This window comes from Zootoca vivipara, chromosome 2 (genome assembly GCF_965207765.1).
Source record: "Zootoca vivipara chromosome 2, rZooViv2.hap1.1, whole genome shotgun sequence".
Classification (NCBI taxonomy): Eukaryota; Metazoa; Chordata; class Lepidosauria; order Squamata; family Lacertidae; genus Zootoca; species Zootoca vivipara.
The window spans coordinates 8,938,396-8,955,888 of NC_142584.1; the positions used below are offsets into that span (position 1 = coordinate 8,938,396).

Consider the following 17,493-nt stretch of genomic DNA (forward strand, 5'->3'; position numbering starts at 1 on the left):
CTGATGCCTTCCGATGTCTTCTAAAAGTTGTGTAGTTGTTTATCTCCTTGACATCTGGTGGGAGGGTGTTCCACAGGGTGGGTGCCACTACCGAGAAGGCCCTCTGCCTGGTTCCCTTGAACTTCACTTCTCACAGCAAGGGAACTGTCAGAAAGCACTCAGAGCTGGATCTCAGTGTCTGGGCTAAATTATGGGGCTAGATTAGATGGCCCTTTTTGTTAGAAAAGTAGAAAATACTGCACTGGGACATGGCGGTATTTACTGGGTGGTTGGGTATTACAGGGATCCTGCAGTGAGATAAAATAGCTCATTGGATGAAGAGCAAGTACCACAGAAAACCCTTGTCCCTACTCATCCTTTTTACTTGGTATAACTTCCCTGCCAATAACCATGGTTTCATGGCTTTCCTCTATCTCCACTGTGGAGGATTCCTCTTCAATGACAATGTTGTCTGCATGGCTTTCCACTGAGTATGTTTCCTCTCGAATTACCAGGTCCAGCAGAGAACCACACTTCAAACAAGTAGTTAGACACTCGCTTTTTACCTCACTTCCTGGTGTAATCACCACTACAGTTTCTATTTCACGAATCTTTATTGCGGGGGTCTTGAAGCAAAGTATCTCAATCCCAACCAATGCTGCACTCAGCAGCTGGAAACCCGCAGCGATATAGCCTACGTAAATAGAAGGTCCAATATGCTGCTCGCTGGGAATTGGAGGCAATTCTAATTCTGGGAAGTCTGGGAAGTTGATTTCCCCATTTTTCAAGACAGCAGACATGTTCCATATGACAGAAATCAGGACAAGTATCCCTGCAAATAAGTTCAGGAAAGCTCCAATCCTAAAAAAGGTTAACACAAAATCCTTATGTATTCTGGGCTCAAACACATTGTACAAGGCAAATGACGTTAACACTAGGGCCGCTGAATTCATAAGGGAAGCCAATGCCATTAAGTCCTGAGCATAAAAAATTTCCCTTGGGAGGGTTGGATATTGCTCATTGAGATCTTCACAATGCCAAAAAGCATTGCCATCGTTAGAAGGGTCTCTCCAAAAACAGACAGCCCAGATTCCAATCCAGACGTTTCCAGAGGCGATTCCCTCGATGTTTTCTACACGCCACACTCTCCAGTTCACACTGGCTGTTGTTGCAATGCACATCACCCAGCCCACAATCCCCGTCAAAAACGCACATAACTGGAGGCGAGAAACTAAGCTCAGCCACCTCTCCAAGAGAGAGCCTTGTCTGAACTGCAGGCGGGGTTTGGAGAGAAGACTCGGGGAGACATTGGCAGGCATCCTGGAAACAAAAGAGAAGACAACATGCAATGAGAGAGGGAATAACAAGCATGTCTAGTCATTGAAGGACATCCTCCCTCCTGCATTCTTCCTTCCATGGTCAGAAAGAAGCAGCAAAAGAAAGAGTTCCCCTGCTCCCTCCCACCCCCTGGTTAGGTATGGACATCTGATCCAGAGAAGCCGACACGCATACTTCCTTCCAACACACTGCTACTGATTTAATATACTGTTGCATCGTTCCTGTGAAAATGGTCATAACCTCAGCAACCTGTTGTGGTTGGGAATCTGCTCATGATTTCGCTGTTTTGCTATCTGCTACTGCAGCTATCCTTTTCCACAGAGCATAAACACACCTGATGTCGTAGTGAGGAATGGTTAAGCCATAAACTTACGTGAAATGCGTTCTTCAGCTAGACTCTAGTATGCCAGGAATAGACCAGTATTTGCTAGGGGCTCCTGAGCCTCAAGAAGACTGAGCTGCTGACCACTGGGCTGACGTTCACCTGAGCAGCCGGCCACAGCAGCAACTGCTCTGCAGAATTCTTAGGTCAGTTAAGCCTGAAGTCAGATTCAGAGCAGTTCCAATAGGGAAAATGGTGATAGGTGTATCTCAGTACAGATTTGTTTGATGGTCCTGAATGCATTTCATAAAGGATCGCCATTTACAAGAGAGGCTAATAGAATTAGGCCTTGAACAATAAGAATTTCCTTGGCAAAATTATTGAAGACTCCTTACAAACCTATCATTCTTCTTTCCCATCACATCTTGTTTGGACATTATAGTAAGGGAGAAGATTGTTGCTCTTTTCCTTTGCGCTGGGACCACATGAAATTTTGTGCCATGGGACCCCATCACTCACACCAATACAGGCAATACCATTTTCAGAACCAAGATGTCCATGATTTAAAATTGTTTTCTAAGACACTTCAATCAAAATATTTGTGTCACTTGCTTTCTGTTCCTTTCTGTGTTGATGCTCCGAATGTGAGCTGCTCAACTGCATGCAGTTTCCACTGCAGTGTGTGTGTTTGTTTGTGTGCGTGTGTGATTAACATTCAGCAAAGCAATGGGCCTAAATCAGGGGGCCCCAAACTAAGGCCCGGGGGCCGGATGCGGCCCAATCGCCTTCTAAATCCGGCCCATGGACGGTCCGGGAATCAGCATGTTTTTACATGAGTAGAATGTGTCCTTTTATTTAAAATGCATCTCTGGGTTATTTGTGGGGCTTAGTAATTCGTTCATGTTTTTTTTAAGAATATAGTCCAGCCCCCCACAAGGTCTGAGGGACAGTGGACTGGCCCCCTGCTGAAAAAGTTTGCTGACCCCTGGCCTAAATCCAACTATTCCGCCTGAAATAACTTTGGGATCCAGCTTTGAAAAATGGAAAGTAGATATAAAATTCAGAGGAATTAAAATCTGTTATCTTTTTGACTATTTTAAAAATCTTAGAACATTCACAAATGCTAATGTTTGAAAGAAGGCAGCAAATGGAGCATTGGAGCCATCCATTCATCACAGGAGTTGTGACCATTGATAAGGTGAAGCACTCTCACATCCACATGGCAATCTGCACTGCTTTTTTCCACTGCTCATATACGCAACTCCAGTTCTCTATCTGCATGACATCATCCACACCCAAATGCTCTCCCATTCTGTTTCCCCCACTTAATCAGGATACACCATCTTCATTGAAAACTCGGCTCAATGACAGCCATCCAATAGAAAAGTGCTAACTGTCTTCATGCAGATACAGTTCTGTGCAGGGTGTTGCCGACAAGTTCTTCCAGAGTGTGGGGATGTTTTCAGGGTCTGTTTGCTTTTCCCTGCCTCCCGTTTCATCCTCTCCTGGGGAGATCTTGGCCATTCCTCCTTCTCCAGGTCTGGTTCACTGGGAAAATAAGAGAGAAGAGGTTTCATGCAAGACGAGGTGTGCAATCGATCTTCAGGGCATTTGGAAGGAAGAAAAGGTTCAGGAACAAGCGATGCTGCAGCCCCCAAAGCGTAAAAACACATTTGAACATATCGCTCATGAGATTCCCGCCCCCCCCCCTTTATGGGTAAGATAAACCCTCCCCTAAGGTTTTATCTCACAATGGTTTTATCCTACTTGTAGATTTTTAATTTTAAACATGAATTTTAACATTGTATTAATCTGCATTTTAATTGAATTGTTTCTTTTATGCTTGCGTTGATATTTTTGTTGTTAGCCGCCCTCAGCCCGGTCTTGACTGGGAAGGGCGGGGTATAAATAAAATTATTATTGTTATTGTTATTGTTGTTATTATTATTATTAAAATGCAGAACATCCTGTGCTCCTATTAATAAACAAAGTGGGGTGTTTCATATGATAAGAACAGAGGAAGCTGCCTTATACAGTACCAGACCATTTTTTGAGAAATTGCTACAGGTGCCAGTCCACCCACTGGCTACCAATGAGGACATAGCAAAGCACAGTAACAATATGCTTTTAAAAGAATAGATTTGAATGCCAGCTCACTCATTCCATGCACATTTGTGAAAGGAGGGTGGGGTGGGGTGGAAACAGTGAATTCATCACCAGGGGGCTTCCAAGTCCTGGGAATTCACTGCTTGCATTTATTTATAGCAGTGCTTTATTACGGTAGTTATTACAATTATTTGCTCGAATTCTTTTTAAATTTTTATTCTAGTTACATGTCTTATACTAATATCATTTTTCTTGGGTTGGAAGAAAACTTGTTCAAAACTTTCGTTTCAATCCAGTCCTGATTTTCCTTGAAGAATTTCCGATGGACGCTGATCACACACAACCTAGTCAAGAGGTTCAAAGCCTTCTGAAGGGCCCTGAATGGGGTGGGGCCTGCTCATGGATACCCTTACCCTTCTGCCATAACTCTACGCAACATTATGCTACTGAAATGGTTATCATTTGGCAACATGTACATGGTACGTTTCCACCACATTCTGATGTGGCAAAAAGTGATAAATCGCCCAGAGATCTACCAGGAGATGTACATCATCCTGCCCGCCTGGGTACAAAAGCAGGAGGGGAAATCAAGGCTTACACATCTGTTCACACGGTAATCACAAGTTAGCAAGAGGAATTCTTCAGTAATAAGTAGAACTGTCAGCCTGTGAAAAAGATCAATTAAATATCCACATAACTGCATTATTCGGATGAAAGCAAGCATGATTGGTTTTCTTTAGGTGACACATCTGCATGGCACAGCAGGCACCATTTTAGAAAGAGCATATCCTCCTGTGGAAGAGAGGATACCTTTTCTGAAATGTAGAAAGCTGCAATAATCTGCACCGTAAATCGGAACTAGCTTTGAAAACGAGGTTTTATCAATTAATCAACGACATGTTGCAACAACACTTGCATTTGTGTAAAGGAATGAGTCACTCACAGAGGACGGATTTTAAACCAGGGGTGGGGAACCTGTGGTCCTCCAGATGTTGTTGTACAACAAAGCACATCCTTCTAGCCACTAGCTATACTGGCTTGGGGCTGAAGGGAGTTGGGAGTCTGGCTATCCAGCCCTGATTTCAACAGAGCACTAAATGGAACCTTTGTGTCAAGAGGCAGACTGCCTCCCAGTATTAGGTTCATCAGAGAAAATAGGAGTTTTCTGCCCAGCCATTGCTGGGAACGTTTGGGCCAAGACTCTAAACCAGGAGTGTGGATAAAGAATGCTACTGGCTGCAAGTCCTACCTGCAATCATGATCTGAAGGCTGTTCTTTGTGTCTCTCCTCCACGAGATTTCCAGAGGGTGGCAACATGAGAACGGGCCCTTTCTGCAGGGGCTCCCCGTTTGCAGAATGCTCTCCCCAAGGAGGCTCGCGTTCTTCTTCCACCAGGCCTTGGGCTAATTAACATTCTACGCCATTTTAAATGTGTCTGTAGGAGTAGGTGAGAGCTTATGCGTTTGTTTTATGTTTGTTCTTATTATGTACAGCGGTACCTCGGGTTAAGAACTTAATTCGTTCTGGAGGTCCGTTCTTAACCTGAAACTGTTCTTAACCTGAAGCACCACTTTAGCTAATGGGGCCTCCTGCTGCTGCCGTGCAATTTCTGTTCTCATCCTGAAGCAAAGTTCTTAACCCGAGGTACTATTTCTGGGTTAGCAGAGTCTGTAACCTGAAGCGTCTGTAACCTGAGGTACCACTGTATTTTGTGTTTTCATCTTTCTTTCTTTCTTTCTTTTTGCTGTGAACCTGAGATCTTTGGATGGAGGGTGGTATGCAAATTTAATAATAAAATAAACAATAAATTAATACCTGCACTTTTACCTGCTGTAAAGTGTCTCATACTGGTCATTAACAACACTTACCACACCTCCACCTTTTTTAGTCTGAGCATCCGTTACTATGAAAACATTTTCATGCTATCTTTCCAAGTGTAAACACAAACTAAATATCAACCGTGAAATTCCCTGAAACGAGAAGTATTTCTCTTTGCTTTATAATTTAACCTCTCCTTTTATATCTCTATTCTAAGCATTCTGCCAAATTAGATTCTAAATTTTCTTTTTCCAAGTAGTCTTGTACATATTTCCATTCCCCCATTATCTTTTGCCTCGGAACATTCCTAATTATTGCAGTTAATTTCGCCATCCTCAGGTATTCAACCAGTTTTTCTTGCCATTCCTGGACTGTTGGTAAGCTAACTCCTTTCCATTTCGATGCAATCAAAACCCTTGCCGCTGCACATGCATAAAGCAAGATATTTACTCTGTCCTTTGGGACATTTGAAGCGGTCATACTTAAAAGGAAGGTTTCAGGACTTTTTTGGAAAGTACATTTTAACAGCTTTTTCATTTTTTCATATATCTTATTCCAGAATTCTGCCACCTTGGGGCATGTCCACCAGCAATGATAGAAATTTCTAATTATCCAATTCTATGATTTCTATCTCTGTCTCAAGACATTTGCTAAAAGACAACCCTTTCATATTCTTTCGCCTGATAACAGAAGTTGTGTTTCCTGTTACGGATCAAATTATGTGGAAAACCTTTCAGGTTCTCCTTTCTGCCCGTCCTCTAAAAATGTTGCAACTCTAAAATCAGTTATGTAGTAGGAAGGGAGAAGTTTGAGCAATGCAGGGTCTTCATTTGTGCGCATGAAGGGTTTGCCCTCTCCCTTCCCTCCTATGTTGGCACACCCAATGGTCAGGAATGATGGGAACTGCAGTTAAAGCATCTGAATAGCCATCAATACTCAATCCTGGGCCTAAACTATGAAGGTCTTACCATATTAACCCCCCCCCCAAATTAACACTGAGAGGAGAAGCTTTATGTATTTTATTCTTTTCCATAAGCAGAGGGTTGACAACATGGAATTTGGCTGACATTATGAACAAGTTCAATACTGATAACAGATGGTCAGTCTATCAACCTCACTGCTCACTTAAAAAAAAAATAGAGGGCTGTGTCCTTTTCAACCATTACTTTCCACAATCTATCCAGGATGAAGTGGTAGGAAGCAATCCCCACACCCTCACACACAGAAAATTTGGTAGAAGTCAAGGTGCCTTGGGAATCAAAAACTCCACGGTGCAGAAAAGAAAAGCTATGCTTGCCACAGATCAAATCCGATGGGGATCAATCCTTATTGAAAAAGGCATAGAAAAGATTCTCCCTTGTGGGGAAAAAGGACACACAAGAGTCAGAAGAGACTCTTGTGTTCTCTCTGCAGAGTCCTTGCCTATATATACAGTACCAGCACTGTGATGTGCAACAGACGACTGGCCAACTCCAGAGCATCTTTCCCCCAAGAAAAGGCATCACATATCAGAGCTCAGGAGAAGAGACCTCACTTTGACCAGGTGGACTGGGCAACCTGAGCTCTGCATTGTTACGGACCACCGTGAAGAGGCTCACGACGGCCAGAAGGGCCATCACCATCATGACAGAGCAGATGGTGAACATGTTCCTGGTGCCTGTCTTGTAGTCGCTGTCGTGGAGGATCAGCAGGCCGAGGCAGGCCAGCAGGTTGAGCGGGACGCGGAACCAGTGCACGACACCTGCCTGGTCCTTCTCGGGGATCACCTTCTGCCGCAAAAAACCCATAGAAGGGAAGTAGAGCCCGCAAGACAGCTCAATGAGCAGGAAGGCCAAGAAGGACTCGGAAGGGTTCTCCTGCCCAGGGTTGGTAGAGAAAGTCAGCATGAAGAGGGAGAAGAAAACCATCAGGACTGAGAGGGAAAGGATGTGCATGGGCTGCAGGTGGTATTTCTTGGAGGTTGCGACGCGGTAGAGTGATGAGCCTGCCATGCTGGCCGCCATGAAACTAGAGAAGACTATGCCCAGGGGTGGGTTGTGAGGATCCAGGACAGGAGTCCAAAGGAAGATGAAGATGTAGATGACACTCTCAAACAAAGCCTGGATGGTACCCAAAAGCAAGACCCGGCGGTCTGAGAGGAGGCACTTCAAGCCATCAGTGCAAGTCCTGGAGAGAGCCCTCTTCTTGCCATAATTTTCATCCCAGTTCTTCATCGCCAGGACACCTGCCAGCATGAGAAAGGGGATGGAGACCATGAAGGGGGCCACCGGGCCCAGCCCCAGCCATTCTGCAAAGACGTTGGCGACCACGCCGGCTCCGATAGCGATGATGCCATTCCAAAAAGCTGCCTTGGAGAAGGTAGCGGGGATCCACTCGGCCGGGAAGTCGTGGCGTTCCACGTGCTCGTGGACGTACCACGCCTCGAAGGCAGAAAAGAGCAGGGCAGTGGACAGCCCCCCTAATATCCTTCCCACAATGAGCACAAAATAATCCCAGGAGAGCTTTGTGAGGCAGCAGATGGAGTAAGTCAAGGAGAAGAGGATGCAGGATTTCTTACGGCCCAAGCGGTCAACCAAGGAGCTGGAGACCAGCCCAAACAGGACGCTGGAGGCAAAGCCGCAGACGTAGATGATGGTGATCTGAGCCTCCAAGAAGTGGTAGTGGTGGTACAGTTTATAGAGATAAGGTCCTTGCAGCCAATCAGCGGCAAGGGCCAAGAAGTAGACCTGATAATAGTCTAGCTGGAACCGCAGGAAGGCTGGGTTGGAGCAAGACCTGCCGGTGATCTTGGAGCGGCAGGCAGAGAACTCCAAGCCAATGCATATCAGCAAGAGGAAGGCAAAAGCAACATAGGCAGTGACCAGCATGATGTTCTAAATCATCGTGTGCATCGCATCTCCCGATACCTGCTCCCAACACACCTGAAAGAGAAGAACACAAGAGGTACGGATGTAACAATTTGCACTAGGCAGCTTTGCAGCAAGACTTGGAGGTGGGCAGAACAGAGTTTATCTGTGGTGCATTTACACTTCTGAAAAAGCTTGGCACAAACTGTATGTAGTCAGTGCACACTTTTGTGCATTCTTAACACACTCACACACCCTGCACACTAAAGATGACACCCCGCCTTGCACAGATAAATCCTAAGCTCACCATTATGTTCGAAAGGCTGTGGAGAAAGAGGTTCCTATATTCATGTATGGTGGGAGTGCCCTGTGGTCCATTCCTTTTGGGAAAAAGTTTTTAATCTGACCTCCAAAATCACTAAACAATCTATCCCTCCGTATTATCACTTGCCGTATTATCATTAGATTTGACACCAAATTCTACCCTTAAATCTAAAGAATCAATTTCCTTCCTGTCCACAGCAGCAACTAGACTAGTTATTGTCCAACAATGGAATCTAATATACCAATAGAGGCTTGGGTTAATAACATCTGGAGAATTGCTCTATCACAGGGGTCCCCAGACTTACCGGCGTTTGTGCCGGTTCCCACCACGCCGATCGCGCGGTGGGCCGGAGGACGGGGGAGCGCGCGCCCGTGCGCATGCGCACGGGCGCTTACTGGCGCGGCGGCGCACTTCCAGGGTGCAAAAAGCGCCGAAAATCCATTGTGCGCATGCGTATGGGCCTCCCCCGACCCGGAAGTGCACCAGAAATGACCTCTTCCGGGTCGGGAGAGGCCCATACGCATGCGCAGAAAGGATTTTCAGCGCTTTTTTCCCGACCCGGAAGAGCGCTGCTGCGCTGCGCGCCGTAAGAGCGGGCGGTGGCAGGGGTCGTTGCGGGCCGGATTGGCAGGCCAATTGGGCCGCATCCGGCCCCCGGGCCGTAGTCTGGGGACCCATGCTCTATCAAAACGCCTCACATACCATCGGTGACAAATCAAAGGCATCTCCGAAAAAGATACCTTTGACACAATCTGGTCTCCCTTTTTCTCTTTTTTTTTTGAAGAAGAACAGGATATTTTAATGCCACCATCATCACAGAGGTGTCTGTGGAGGGGGTATATTGATTGAAAACATACAGTATTGTATTATAACTGTATTATAACTTTTGAATACATGTTTTTAAATGAATGAATGACAACACCACAGAACTTTGAACACATTTTGAAACATTTTGAGTACATTAAGTGAACATTTTATTGCCCGGCCATCTGCAACAAATGGGAGTCACCTCCAGGTATTGTTGCTCTTTGTTATATTATATGTGTTTAGAAAATCAATAAAAAAAAATTGAAAAAAAGAAAAAAAGAAAGTTTTGTGTAAGCTAGAAGAGGGTCAATTTCTCCTTTCATGCTACTAATATTTATACCTGTAACTAGCTGGGCCCTGCCACGCGTTGCTGTGGCTCAGTCTGTTAAATGGAGCCTCAGAGTCCCCCTTTAGACTCCCCTCACTTTCAGAGTCCCCCTGTTTTACGCATCCCTGTGACTCTCCCCCCCTGTTCCGACCCATGACCTATCCCGCCCCCTCCTCCCCCCTGGCTCATCCCTGTGATTGGGCCCACCCTGTCCCGACCCATGACCTATCCCGCCCCTCCTCCCCCCACCCCCCATCCCCCACCCAGGCAAACCCCCACCTCCACTCGGCCTAGTCTGGAAAGCGGCCTAGTCTGCAAAGCCGAGCCGAGATGCTGTGGAGAGGGAAGCTTTCCTAGGTGCAGTACCAGTGTAGCCGTCGCTAGAGGGCACTGGTTTGCAACCTCTCCTGTGCTCCCAGCATGCACTTTCATATGATTTGTGAGTTCTGAAACATGGGGTTTTACCTAGTGTAGGTGACACAAACTTTCCTATAGCCTTCGGACATTCACATGTGATGTTGTGTCAAAATTTCACCTCAATCGGTCAAGCGGTTTTGGTGAAAAGTGGAAACACACCCACATGCTCAGTTTACATTTTTATATATATAGATACACTGCTAAATGTGCCTTCCATTCATAAGCAATATAGCTCTAAGTACCAAAATGCTGGCTATACACAACAAAAGACCAATCATCTTCAGGCTGTTTGTTAAGTGTCCTAGAGCAATGCTTCTCAACTGTTTTCTAACCCATGTTCCATCTTTGCAATTACAGAAATCCCATACCTCCCATCTTACTTTAATTGCATTTTTGAATTGATGGAAATTGCATAAACCTGATTATTATTATTTTACTCATATTGTACATATTCTTTGGCAGGCATCCCTAAACTGCGTCCCTCCAGATGTTTTGGCCTACAACTCCCTAGCTAACAGGACCAGTGGTTAGGGATGATGGAAATTGTAGTCCAAAACATCTGGAGGGCCGAAGTTTGGGGATGCCTGTTCTTTGGGAACACTCAGGTCCCACCCACCTGCCCAATATATTCATATGCTTCACCGGTGGAAAAACACTACTCTAGGAGAGTAGTGGACTAGGTGAACCTCTGGTCTTCTCCAGCAGGGCAATCCTTAGGTTCACAAGCTACAGGGTGGTATTTCTGAGCATACAAGGTGGTGTGCGTATAACAACGGGGCTAGCTTCCACGTGTACTTTAGCTTATCTTTCAATTTCATCTTGTAGTTTTTAAAGTTGGCACAGACTAGAATAACAAATGAGAGAGTGCAAAACCAGAAGCATATGAAGATTAGTAGCAAAAAGGAGTTAAGGAACCTAATGTTCCCTAACCTAACCAGGGATGCGGGTGGCGATGTGGTCTAAACCACTGAGCCTCTTGGGCTTGCCAATCAGAAGTTGGCGGTTCGAATCCCCATGACGGGGTGAGCTCCCGTTGCTCTGTGCCAGCTCCTGCCAACCTAGCAGTTCAAAAGTACGCCAGTGGAAGTAGATAAATAGGTACCGTTGCAGCGGGAAGGCAAATAATAATAATAATTTATTTCTGTGCACTCTGGTTTCCACGGTGTTCCATTGCACCAGAAGTGGTTTAGTCATGCTGGCCACATGACCCGGAAAGTTGCCTATGGACAAATGCCGGCTCCCTCACCCTGAAAGCAAGATGAGCTCCACAACCCCATAGTCACCTTTGACTGGACTTAACCATCCAGGGGTCCTTTAACTTTTACCTAACCTAATCTCAGGATTGTCCTGGACTTCTAACTGGCATCACTCCCAGCCAGCATGGTCAGAGATGAAGTATCGAACAATATGTGAAGGGCCGCAGGCTCTCCACCCCCAGGATAGAGGAATGGGGAGCAATGCTGGGCATTCAAGTGAGAAGGGAAGAGACAGGTTTGTTCTACTGATAAAGCCAAATTACTTTAAGATTTTTCCCCCACCACCATGAGAGATACAATCCATGCCTACCCCCACCCCCACCCTAAAATAAGTTGAGACTTTTCATGATGCCCAATTACTTTCCGCATACCAGAGTCAAAGAAGAGACAGAAATAATGCATACTAACCTTGATCAGCGTCCCACACTATATGCAAAGTAAGATCTGTTGCAATGCTCTCCGCTGCCTGAAACATAACTTCATTTTTTAAAAACTGAACCTTAACTTTTGGGAACTGCAAGGAAGTGATTGCTCCAGAGTCCAGAGACTTAAGTGTAAAGCAGCCCTCTCAGTAGCTCAGATAAACTACTGTGTAAAGACCACCGGGATAGTGAGAGCCAAAGGGATTGGCTCCAAAGGGAGATATGGCAGGGGCAGCAAGAAAAGGCAAAGCTAGCAAGGAGACCCCCGAGGAACTATCTTGCACCTCCTCAAAGCTAAGAAAGAGAAACTGAGTGAGCTTGAGGTTACTAGAGGCTGCTACAGCCAAGTATTCCTCATGCTGTTTCAAATGCTTCCCATATGAGCAGTGAAAAACAAGCTCAACCAGCTAAACTAGCCATCTCCTCCACCACACAGCTTGGGAGCAATCAAGAGTACAGTAACTTTTTGGCTGAACTACAAAACTGTCTCCCAAGGACTCCTTTGCAGCCTATCATTAAAATGTCTGTAATAACTCTACAGCCAGGAGGCAAAAGCCACTAAAAATATCTGAGAGTGTAATATTATTGTGGCAATCCTGAATTACAACTTTCCTACAACTCGGCTATGGAGCTTTTAGCTCTCATGTTAACCCGATAAAGATCAACACCCACACCTTACCTCTATGCAAATATTAACAATGAAAACCAGAAAGAGCAGTTTAAACTCAATACTTCAGAAAGCAATTGTAAACGCATAATGTTTCCTCACAAACCCCGAATGTTTTGCCTCTATAACCTTCCATTGTAGAACTAATTATCACTGATCCCTAAAAATGTGACTCTCTCTATTTACTGGTCAGACACCTGTCCTATGCAGGTTTTCAATTTATGCTCAACTCTTCATCAGATTCATCTCCAGTGCCTGTAGTAGGAGATTATCTTTAGAACAGAACAGCCACCTGCTTCACAATAGTATTAGGAGAATAGAGGAACTAAGAGTACAGTATTTTATTTCCCCAAGCTTTAAAGGAGCAGCACAGTTTAGATCTAAACAAAGCATGAATGGGCTTATTTGGCTTTTGCAATCAGATTTAGGAAAGCGTGGAAGTCTGGTATCCTAAAATCAGTGCTTTTTTTAAGGGAGAACTCATCGGAACTCAGTTCCAGCATTGCTCAGGTGAGTTCTGGCAGCTCTTAGGTGGGTGCCATTGCCATTCTAAGAGAAAGAGGGAGGTGTTCATAGTGAGTTCCGGCACCTCATTTTCTGTAAAAATAGCACTGCCTAAATCCATGTAATAGTACCTTAAGTTATTTGTTTTTTAACTGTGATTTATTAACTCAAAAGTATTAGTTACAGAAAATATACTGTACTAACAACGCAATCCTGTGCACCCAGAGTGGCTGGGGCAACCCAGTCAGATGGACAGGGTACAATAATAAAATTATTATTACTATTATTACTATTGGGAAGTATGTCCTATTGAACTCAGTGGGGCTTACTCACAGGAGGCAAGTGTGCACCCTAAGTAAATTAAGGCAGGCAATGCCAACACAGTGTCCTCAAAACACTGTGTGTACTAGATTTAGGTTAAGCTATTAGCTCCCAAGCCACAGCAGCTCAGCAACAGAAGACACTTTGACTAAGCCTGAGGAGGGGGGGGCAGGCTTCGATACACCTCCTCCCCATATAGCCCAAATCCCTACACACACGGCACTTCTGAGGTGAAACAGAGAAAAGTTCTCTCCACACCACCAACCAGGGGAGATGGTTGCATGCAGAGCTAGGGTTGCCACCTGTCCTGTATAATTCAGGATTGTCCCTATTTCAATGCAAAATGTACGTCCTGTGTTGATCGTTTGCCCTGTATTTCAGGTCTTTTCTTTCTATCCAGGTCAGCCTGGATAGCTCAGTTGGTCAGAGTGAGGTGCTGATAACACCAAGGCTGCAGGTTCCATCCCCTTATGGGACAGCGGCATAGTCCTGCACTGCAGCGGGTTGGGACTCTATGATACCCTCGGGTCCCTTCCGACTACATACATGATTATGATAATAATAATAGTAATTATTATCATTATTTATACCCCGCCCATCTGGCCAGGTTTCCACGTGATTCTATGATTCTCTCTGTCCCTCTCTCTGCCAAGTTAGGGAACCTCTGCAAAGGCAGGTGTGTGAAACGTCATGTAGCGGAGTCAGGCACAGGCAGATTTACAATTTCATGTTGTGTGTGAGTTGTAAGATTGTAATGGATTGGGGGGGAAAGGGAAATAAATCGCGCCCCAGAACAAAGGTGGCAGCCCTAATGCAAGAGTACCCTCCACCCGCATTTCCAGAGTGGGAAGGGGAGGAAGCAACATGCCCTTCCCCGACCCCCGCTTCTTGCAGGGCACCCTCCCCACATTCCTGCCCCGCGAACGAATTCGCCTCTCCCCCCCACCAGCCCTCTTCGCTTCCGACCCTTTGGCCGAAGGGGGGGGATTCCCCTCCCCTAGCCGCCCTACCGAACTCCCCCCATGGCCCTTCCCTTTACCAACCTGCCTGGGTCTCTCTCCGGCTCCCCTCCCCTCAGCCCCGTCGTCTCCGCCGGGGGGAGCTCGTGCTGCATGCCCGAAGCCTCGCTTCCGCTTCCGGAGTCGCTGTGCTGCCTGTCACGTGACCCGAGGCCGCAGGCCGCGCGCTCGGCCTGTCGCGACGCTGCCCCCTGGAGGCGAGCGCTGCGAATGCAGGCTGCTTGTGGCGTAAACGGTCTGCTTGTGGCGTAAAATGTCCTGCTTTTTATTTGATACAAATTTAATTTAACAGCAACAACAATAATGATTTCTTTTGCGTCTCTTGCAGGAGGAGGGTTTAATTTTTATGCTGCTCCACCACGTATTAAAAAAAAGTACCTCTAAGCGGTGTACAGAAAACTAATTTGCAGAAAATACTAAAAATGAACTTAAGGAACTGCAGAAAGAGGGGGAAGGAAATCAAGTGAAATGTTAAAGTTACTGTAAAAGTATTGAAATGTATAAAACTGAAAATCGTGTGTGTGTGTGTAGCTAACATGAAATGGGATGATCAATTCGTTTTTCTCCTCAGCCTCCAGGTTCTCACTGAGAAAGTGGGTAGAGAAATGTTTGCCCTCCCTTTCTCCAAACTCTACTAGAACCTATCGTAGAAATGTGCAGTTGGAAGGGACCCTGAGGATCATCTAGTTCTAGTCCAACCCCCTGCGATGCAGGACTATGCAGCTGCCTCATACAGGGATCGAACCTGCAAGCTTGGCATAATCAGCACCACACACTAACCGTCTGAGCTATCCAGGTCCACTTGTGGACATCAATGAAGCAGGACCAAGAAAAGGAAGTACTTCCTTCATACGGCACATAGTTAAACTTTGGAACTTGCTTGGGGCTCATGCACGCTTCTGCTTGTCCTGTGCATTCTAGGCACGGGCCTAAGTGGGTTTGCCTTTGCTTCCCTCTGGAAAATGCTAAATTGGAACAAACAGCAGTCTGCAGAAAACCTAATTGCTGTCCCCCCCCCCCCCCCCGGATTCAGCCCTAAACTGTAGGTTTTCCCAGGAAAAAGCAGTGAAGCATACGGAACTGTGGATTAGCCCTTGGATGGCTTTCAAAAGGGATCGGATGAATTTATGGAGGACAAGGCTGTGTCAGTGGCTGGCTGCTAGCCACAATGGCTATGCGCAGCAGGTGTGGGAAAACTGTGGCCCTCCAGAGGTGGCTGGATTGCAACTCCAGTCTTAATTAGCGGTGCCAGCTGGGGCTGGCAGGAGTTGGAGCCCCACAATATCTTGAGGAACACAGGCTCCCCTCCCCTTCACGGAAATACAGCACCAGACTTTTCCTCGCCCTAATTACATTGTCATTTGATTAGTCCGCAACATTCATTTCAATGCAAAGAAATCATTTTGCAAATAATGGAAGGGGGAGGTAATCAATAACACATTGTTTGGAACCTGAAAGCAAGAACAACTGTGAATACCAATTGCATTTGCTGGATTGAAATTCCATTCCAGACATGGAACAAAAGAGCAAACATTCGGCTGCTTGGAACAAAATGGCTAGGTTGTGCTCAGGTGTGAAGTAAGAGTTTGGTTGACTGGGGCCATTCACCAATGTTTCATGGCAACCTCCCCTCCAAAATGCATCGACAAGCTTCCATACAAGCAATGAATGAAGTTGCATCACTGATGTTTCTTTTTCTTTACTGAACGGATTTTCCACATTAAGAGGAAATGCTTATTTGTTTTTTTAAAGATACAAGCTGGAATTATTATAATGATGACATTATGTGGATGGTGTAAAAAAACAACAACCTTGTTCATGTATGAGCAGCCACGATTCCACAACAAATCTCCAATCTGGAAGCACCTTAACTGTCAGTACGGAAAGACCATGCATGCATGGACTATAGTGGTATCTTGGTTCTCAAATGCCTTGATACTCAAACAACTTGGAACCTAAACACTGCCAGGGCCGTTTTAAGGGTACCCAGCGCCCTGGCGCAAAAATTTTTGCCGCCCCCCCTTCCCTTTGGCCTGCACGGCTCATGGCTCCGAGTCACTCACCTCTGGTGGCTCCAGATGCTCTCCTCCTGGCGCCGATGCTCGGCGGTGCTCAGCTCCAGGCGCACGGGCCGGCCCAGCTCACCCAGCTCCGCTTCCCTGCCCAGCGGAGGCTGCTGCAAGGGGAGCGCAACTCCGCCGGCCTCGCCGAGCTCCAAGTCCAGCAGGCCCCGTTGCCAGCCCAGCGCCCCGTCGCTGCCACCAGCAGGGCCGCCGCCAAAGCCAGAGGCCCTCCCACTTGGGACACCCATGACCGCCGGCCCCACCGCATCTCTGCTGCGCCACTTGAGGAGCGCAGGACAGGACCCGAGGAGGAAGGGCCACCCCGCCACCGCCAGGCCTGGAGCAAGGAAGCGGCCTTCTTTGCAGGAGCAGCCGAGGTGCCTCAGAGGCCGCACGGCTCCTGGCCTCAACGCTGCAGTGTTACACTGCAAACCTAGAAGTAAGTGTTCCGGTTTGCGAACTTTTTTCAGAAGCCGAACGTGCTCCATTTTAAGTGCCACACTTCCATTTTGAGTGTTACGCTTCCAATTTGAGTGTTTTGCTTCCAGTTTGAGTGTTATGCCGAGTTCTGTCTGATTTTGCTATTTATTTTGTGGTGTTTTTGTGTGTGGCTGTTTTTCGTTTTTGTGACTGTGTGGAATCTAGTTCAGCTACTGATTGATTGATTGATTGTGTGACTGCAGTACATTGTTTATTGCTTTCGTTTTATGACTCAAGGGTCTTGTTAGATAGTAAAATTCATGTTAAATTGCTGTTTTGGGTTTCTTTTTCCTATGGGAAAGCGCGCCTTGGTTTTGGAACGCTTTGGGTTTGGAACGGACTTCTGGAACGGATTAAGTTTGAGAACCAAGGTACCGCTGTACAGTAAAGACCTTTAACGTTCCTTCAGTAGCACCTTAAAGACCAACTAAGTTTTTATTTTGGTATGAGCTTTCGTGTGCATGCACACTTCTTC

At 46.2% G+C, this 17,493-nt stretch overlaps 1 protein-coding gene and 1 long non-coding RNA gene across 3 annotated transcripts; both read right to left on the minus strand.

Moving 5' to 3' along the window:
• Window positions 1-845: 845 nt before the first annotated feature.
• On the minus strand, window positions 846-3,187 carry LOC132591765 (uncharacterized). Its single transcript, XR_015947935.1, has 2 exons — window positions 3,034-3,187; window positions 846-1,299 (listed from the first exon to the last, which is right to left on the minus strand). It is a non-coding gene; the product is annotated as an uncharacterized LOC132591765 (long non-coding RNA).
• A 3,380-nt stretch (window positions 3,188-6,567) lies between these two features.
• SLC61A1 (solute carrier family 61 member 1) lies at window positions 6,568-14,613 on the minus strand. Of its 2 annotated transcripts, XM_035099554.3 has the most exons (3): window positions 14,500-14,593; window positions 11,951-12,008; window positions 6,568-8,484 (listed from the first exon to the last, which is right to left on the minus strand). In XM_035099554.3, the coding sequence occupies exon 3, from the start codon at window positions 8,428-8,430 to the stop codon at window positions 7,072-7,074; it is 1,359 nt and encodes a 452-aa protein (XP_034955445.1). In that variant the 5' UTR covers window positions 8,431-8,484; window positions 11,951-12,008; window positions 14,500-14,593; the 3' UTR covers window positions 6,568-7,071. The 2 variants fall into 2 exon arrangements, with proteins under 2 accessions (XP_034955445.1, XP_034955437.1); XM_035099546.3 differs by lacking the exon at window positions 11,951-12,008 and having other exon boundaries at window positions 14,500-14,613.
• Window positions 14,614-17,493: the final 2,880 nt, after the last annotated feature.

Coding starts and splice junctions, on each gene's coding strand:
- SLC61A1 (XM_035099546.3), bottom strand. CDS start 8,430: ATGCTGGTCACTGCCTATGTTGCTTTTGCCTTCCTCTTGCTGATATGC.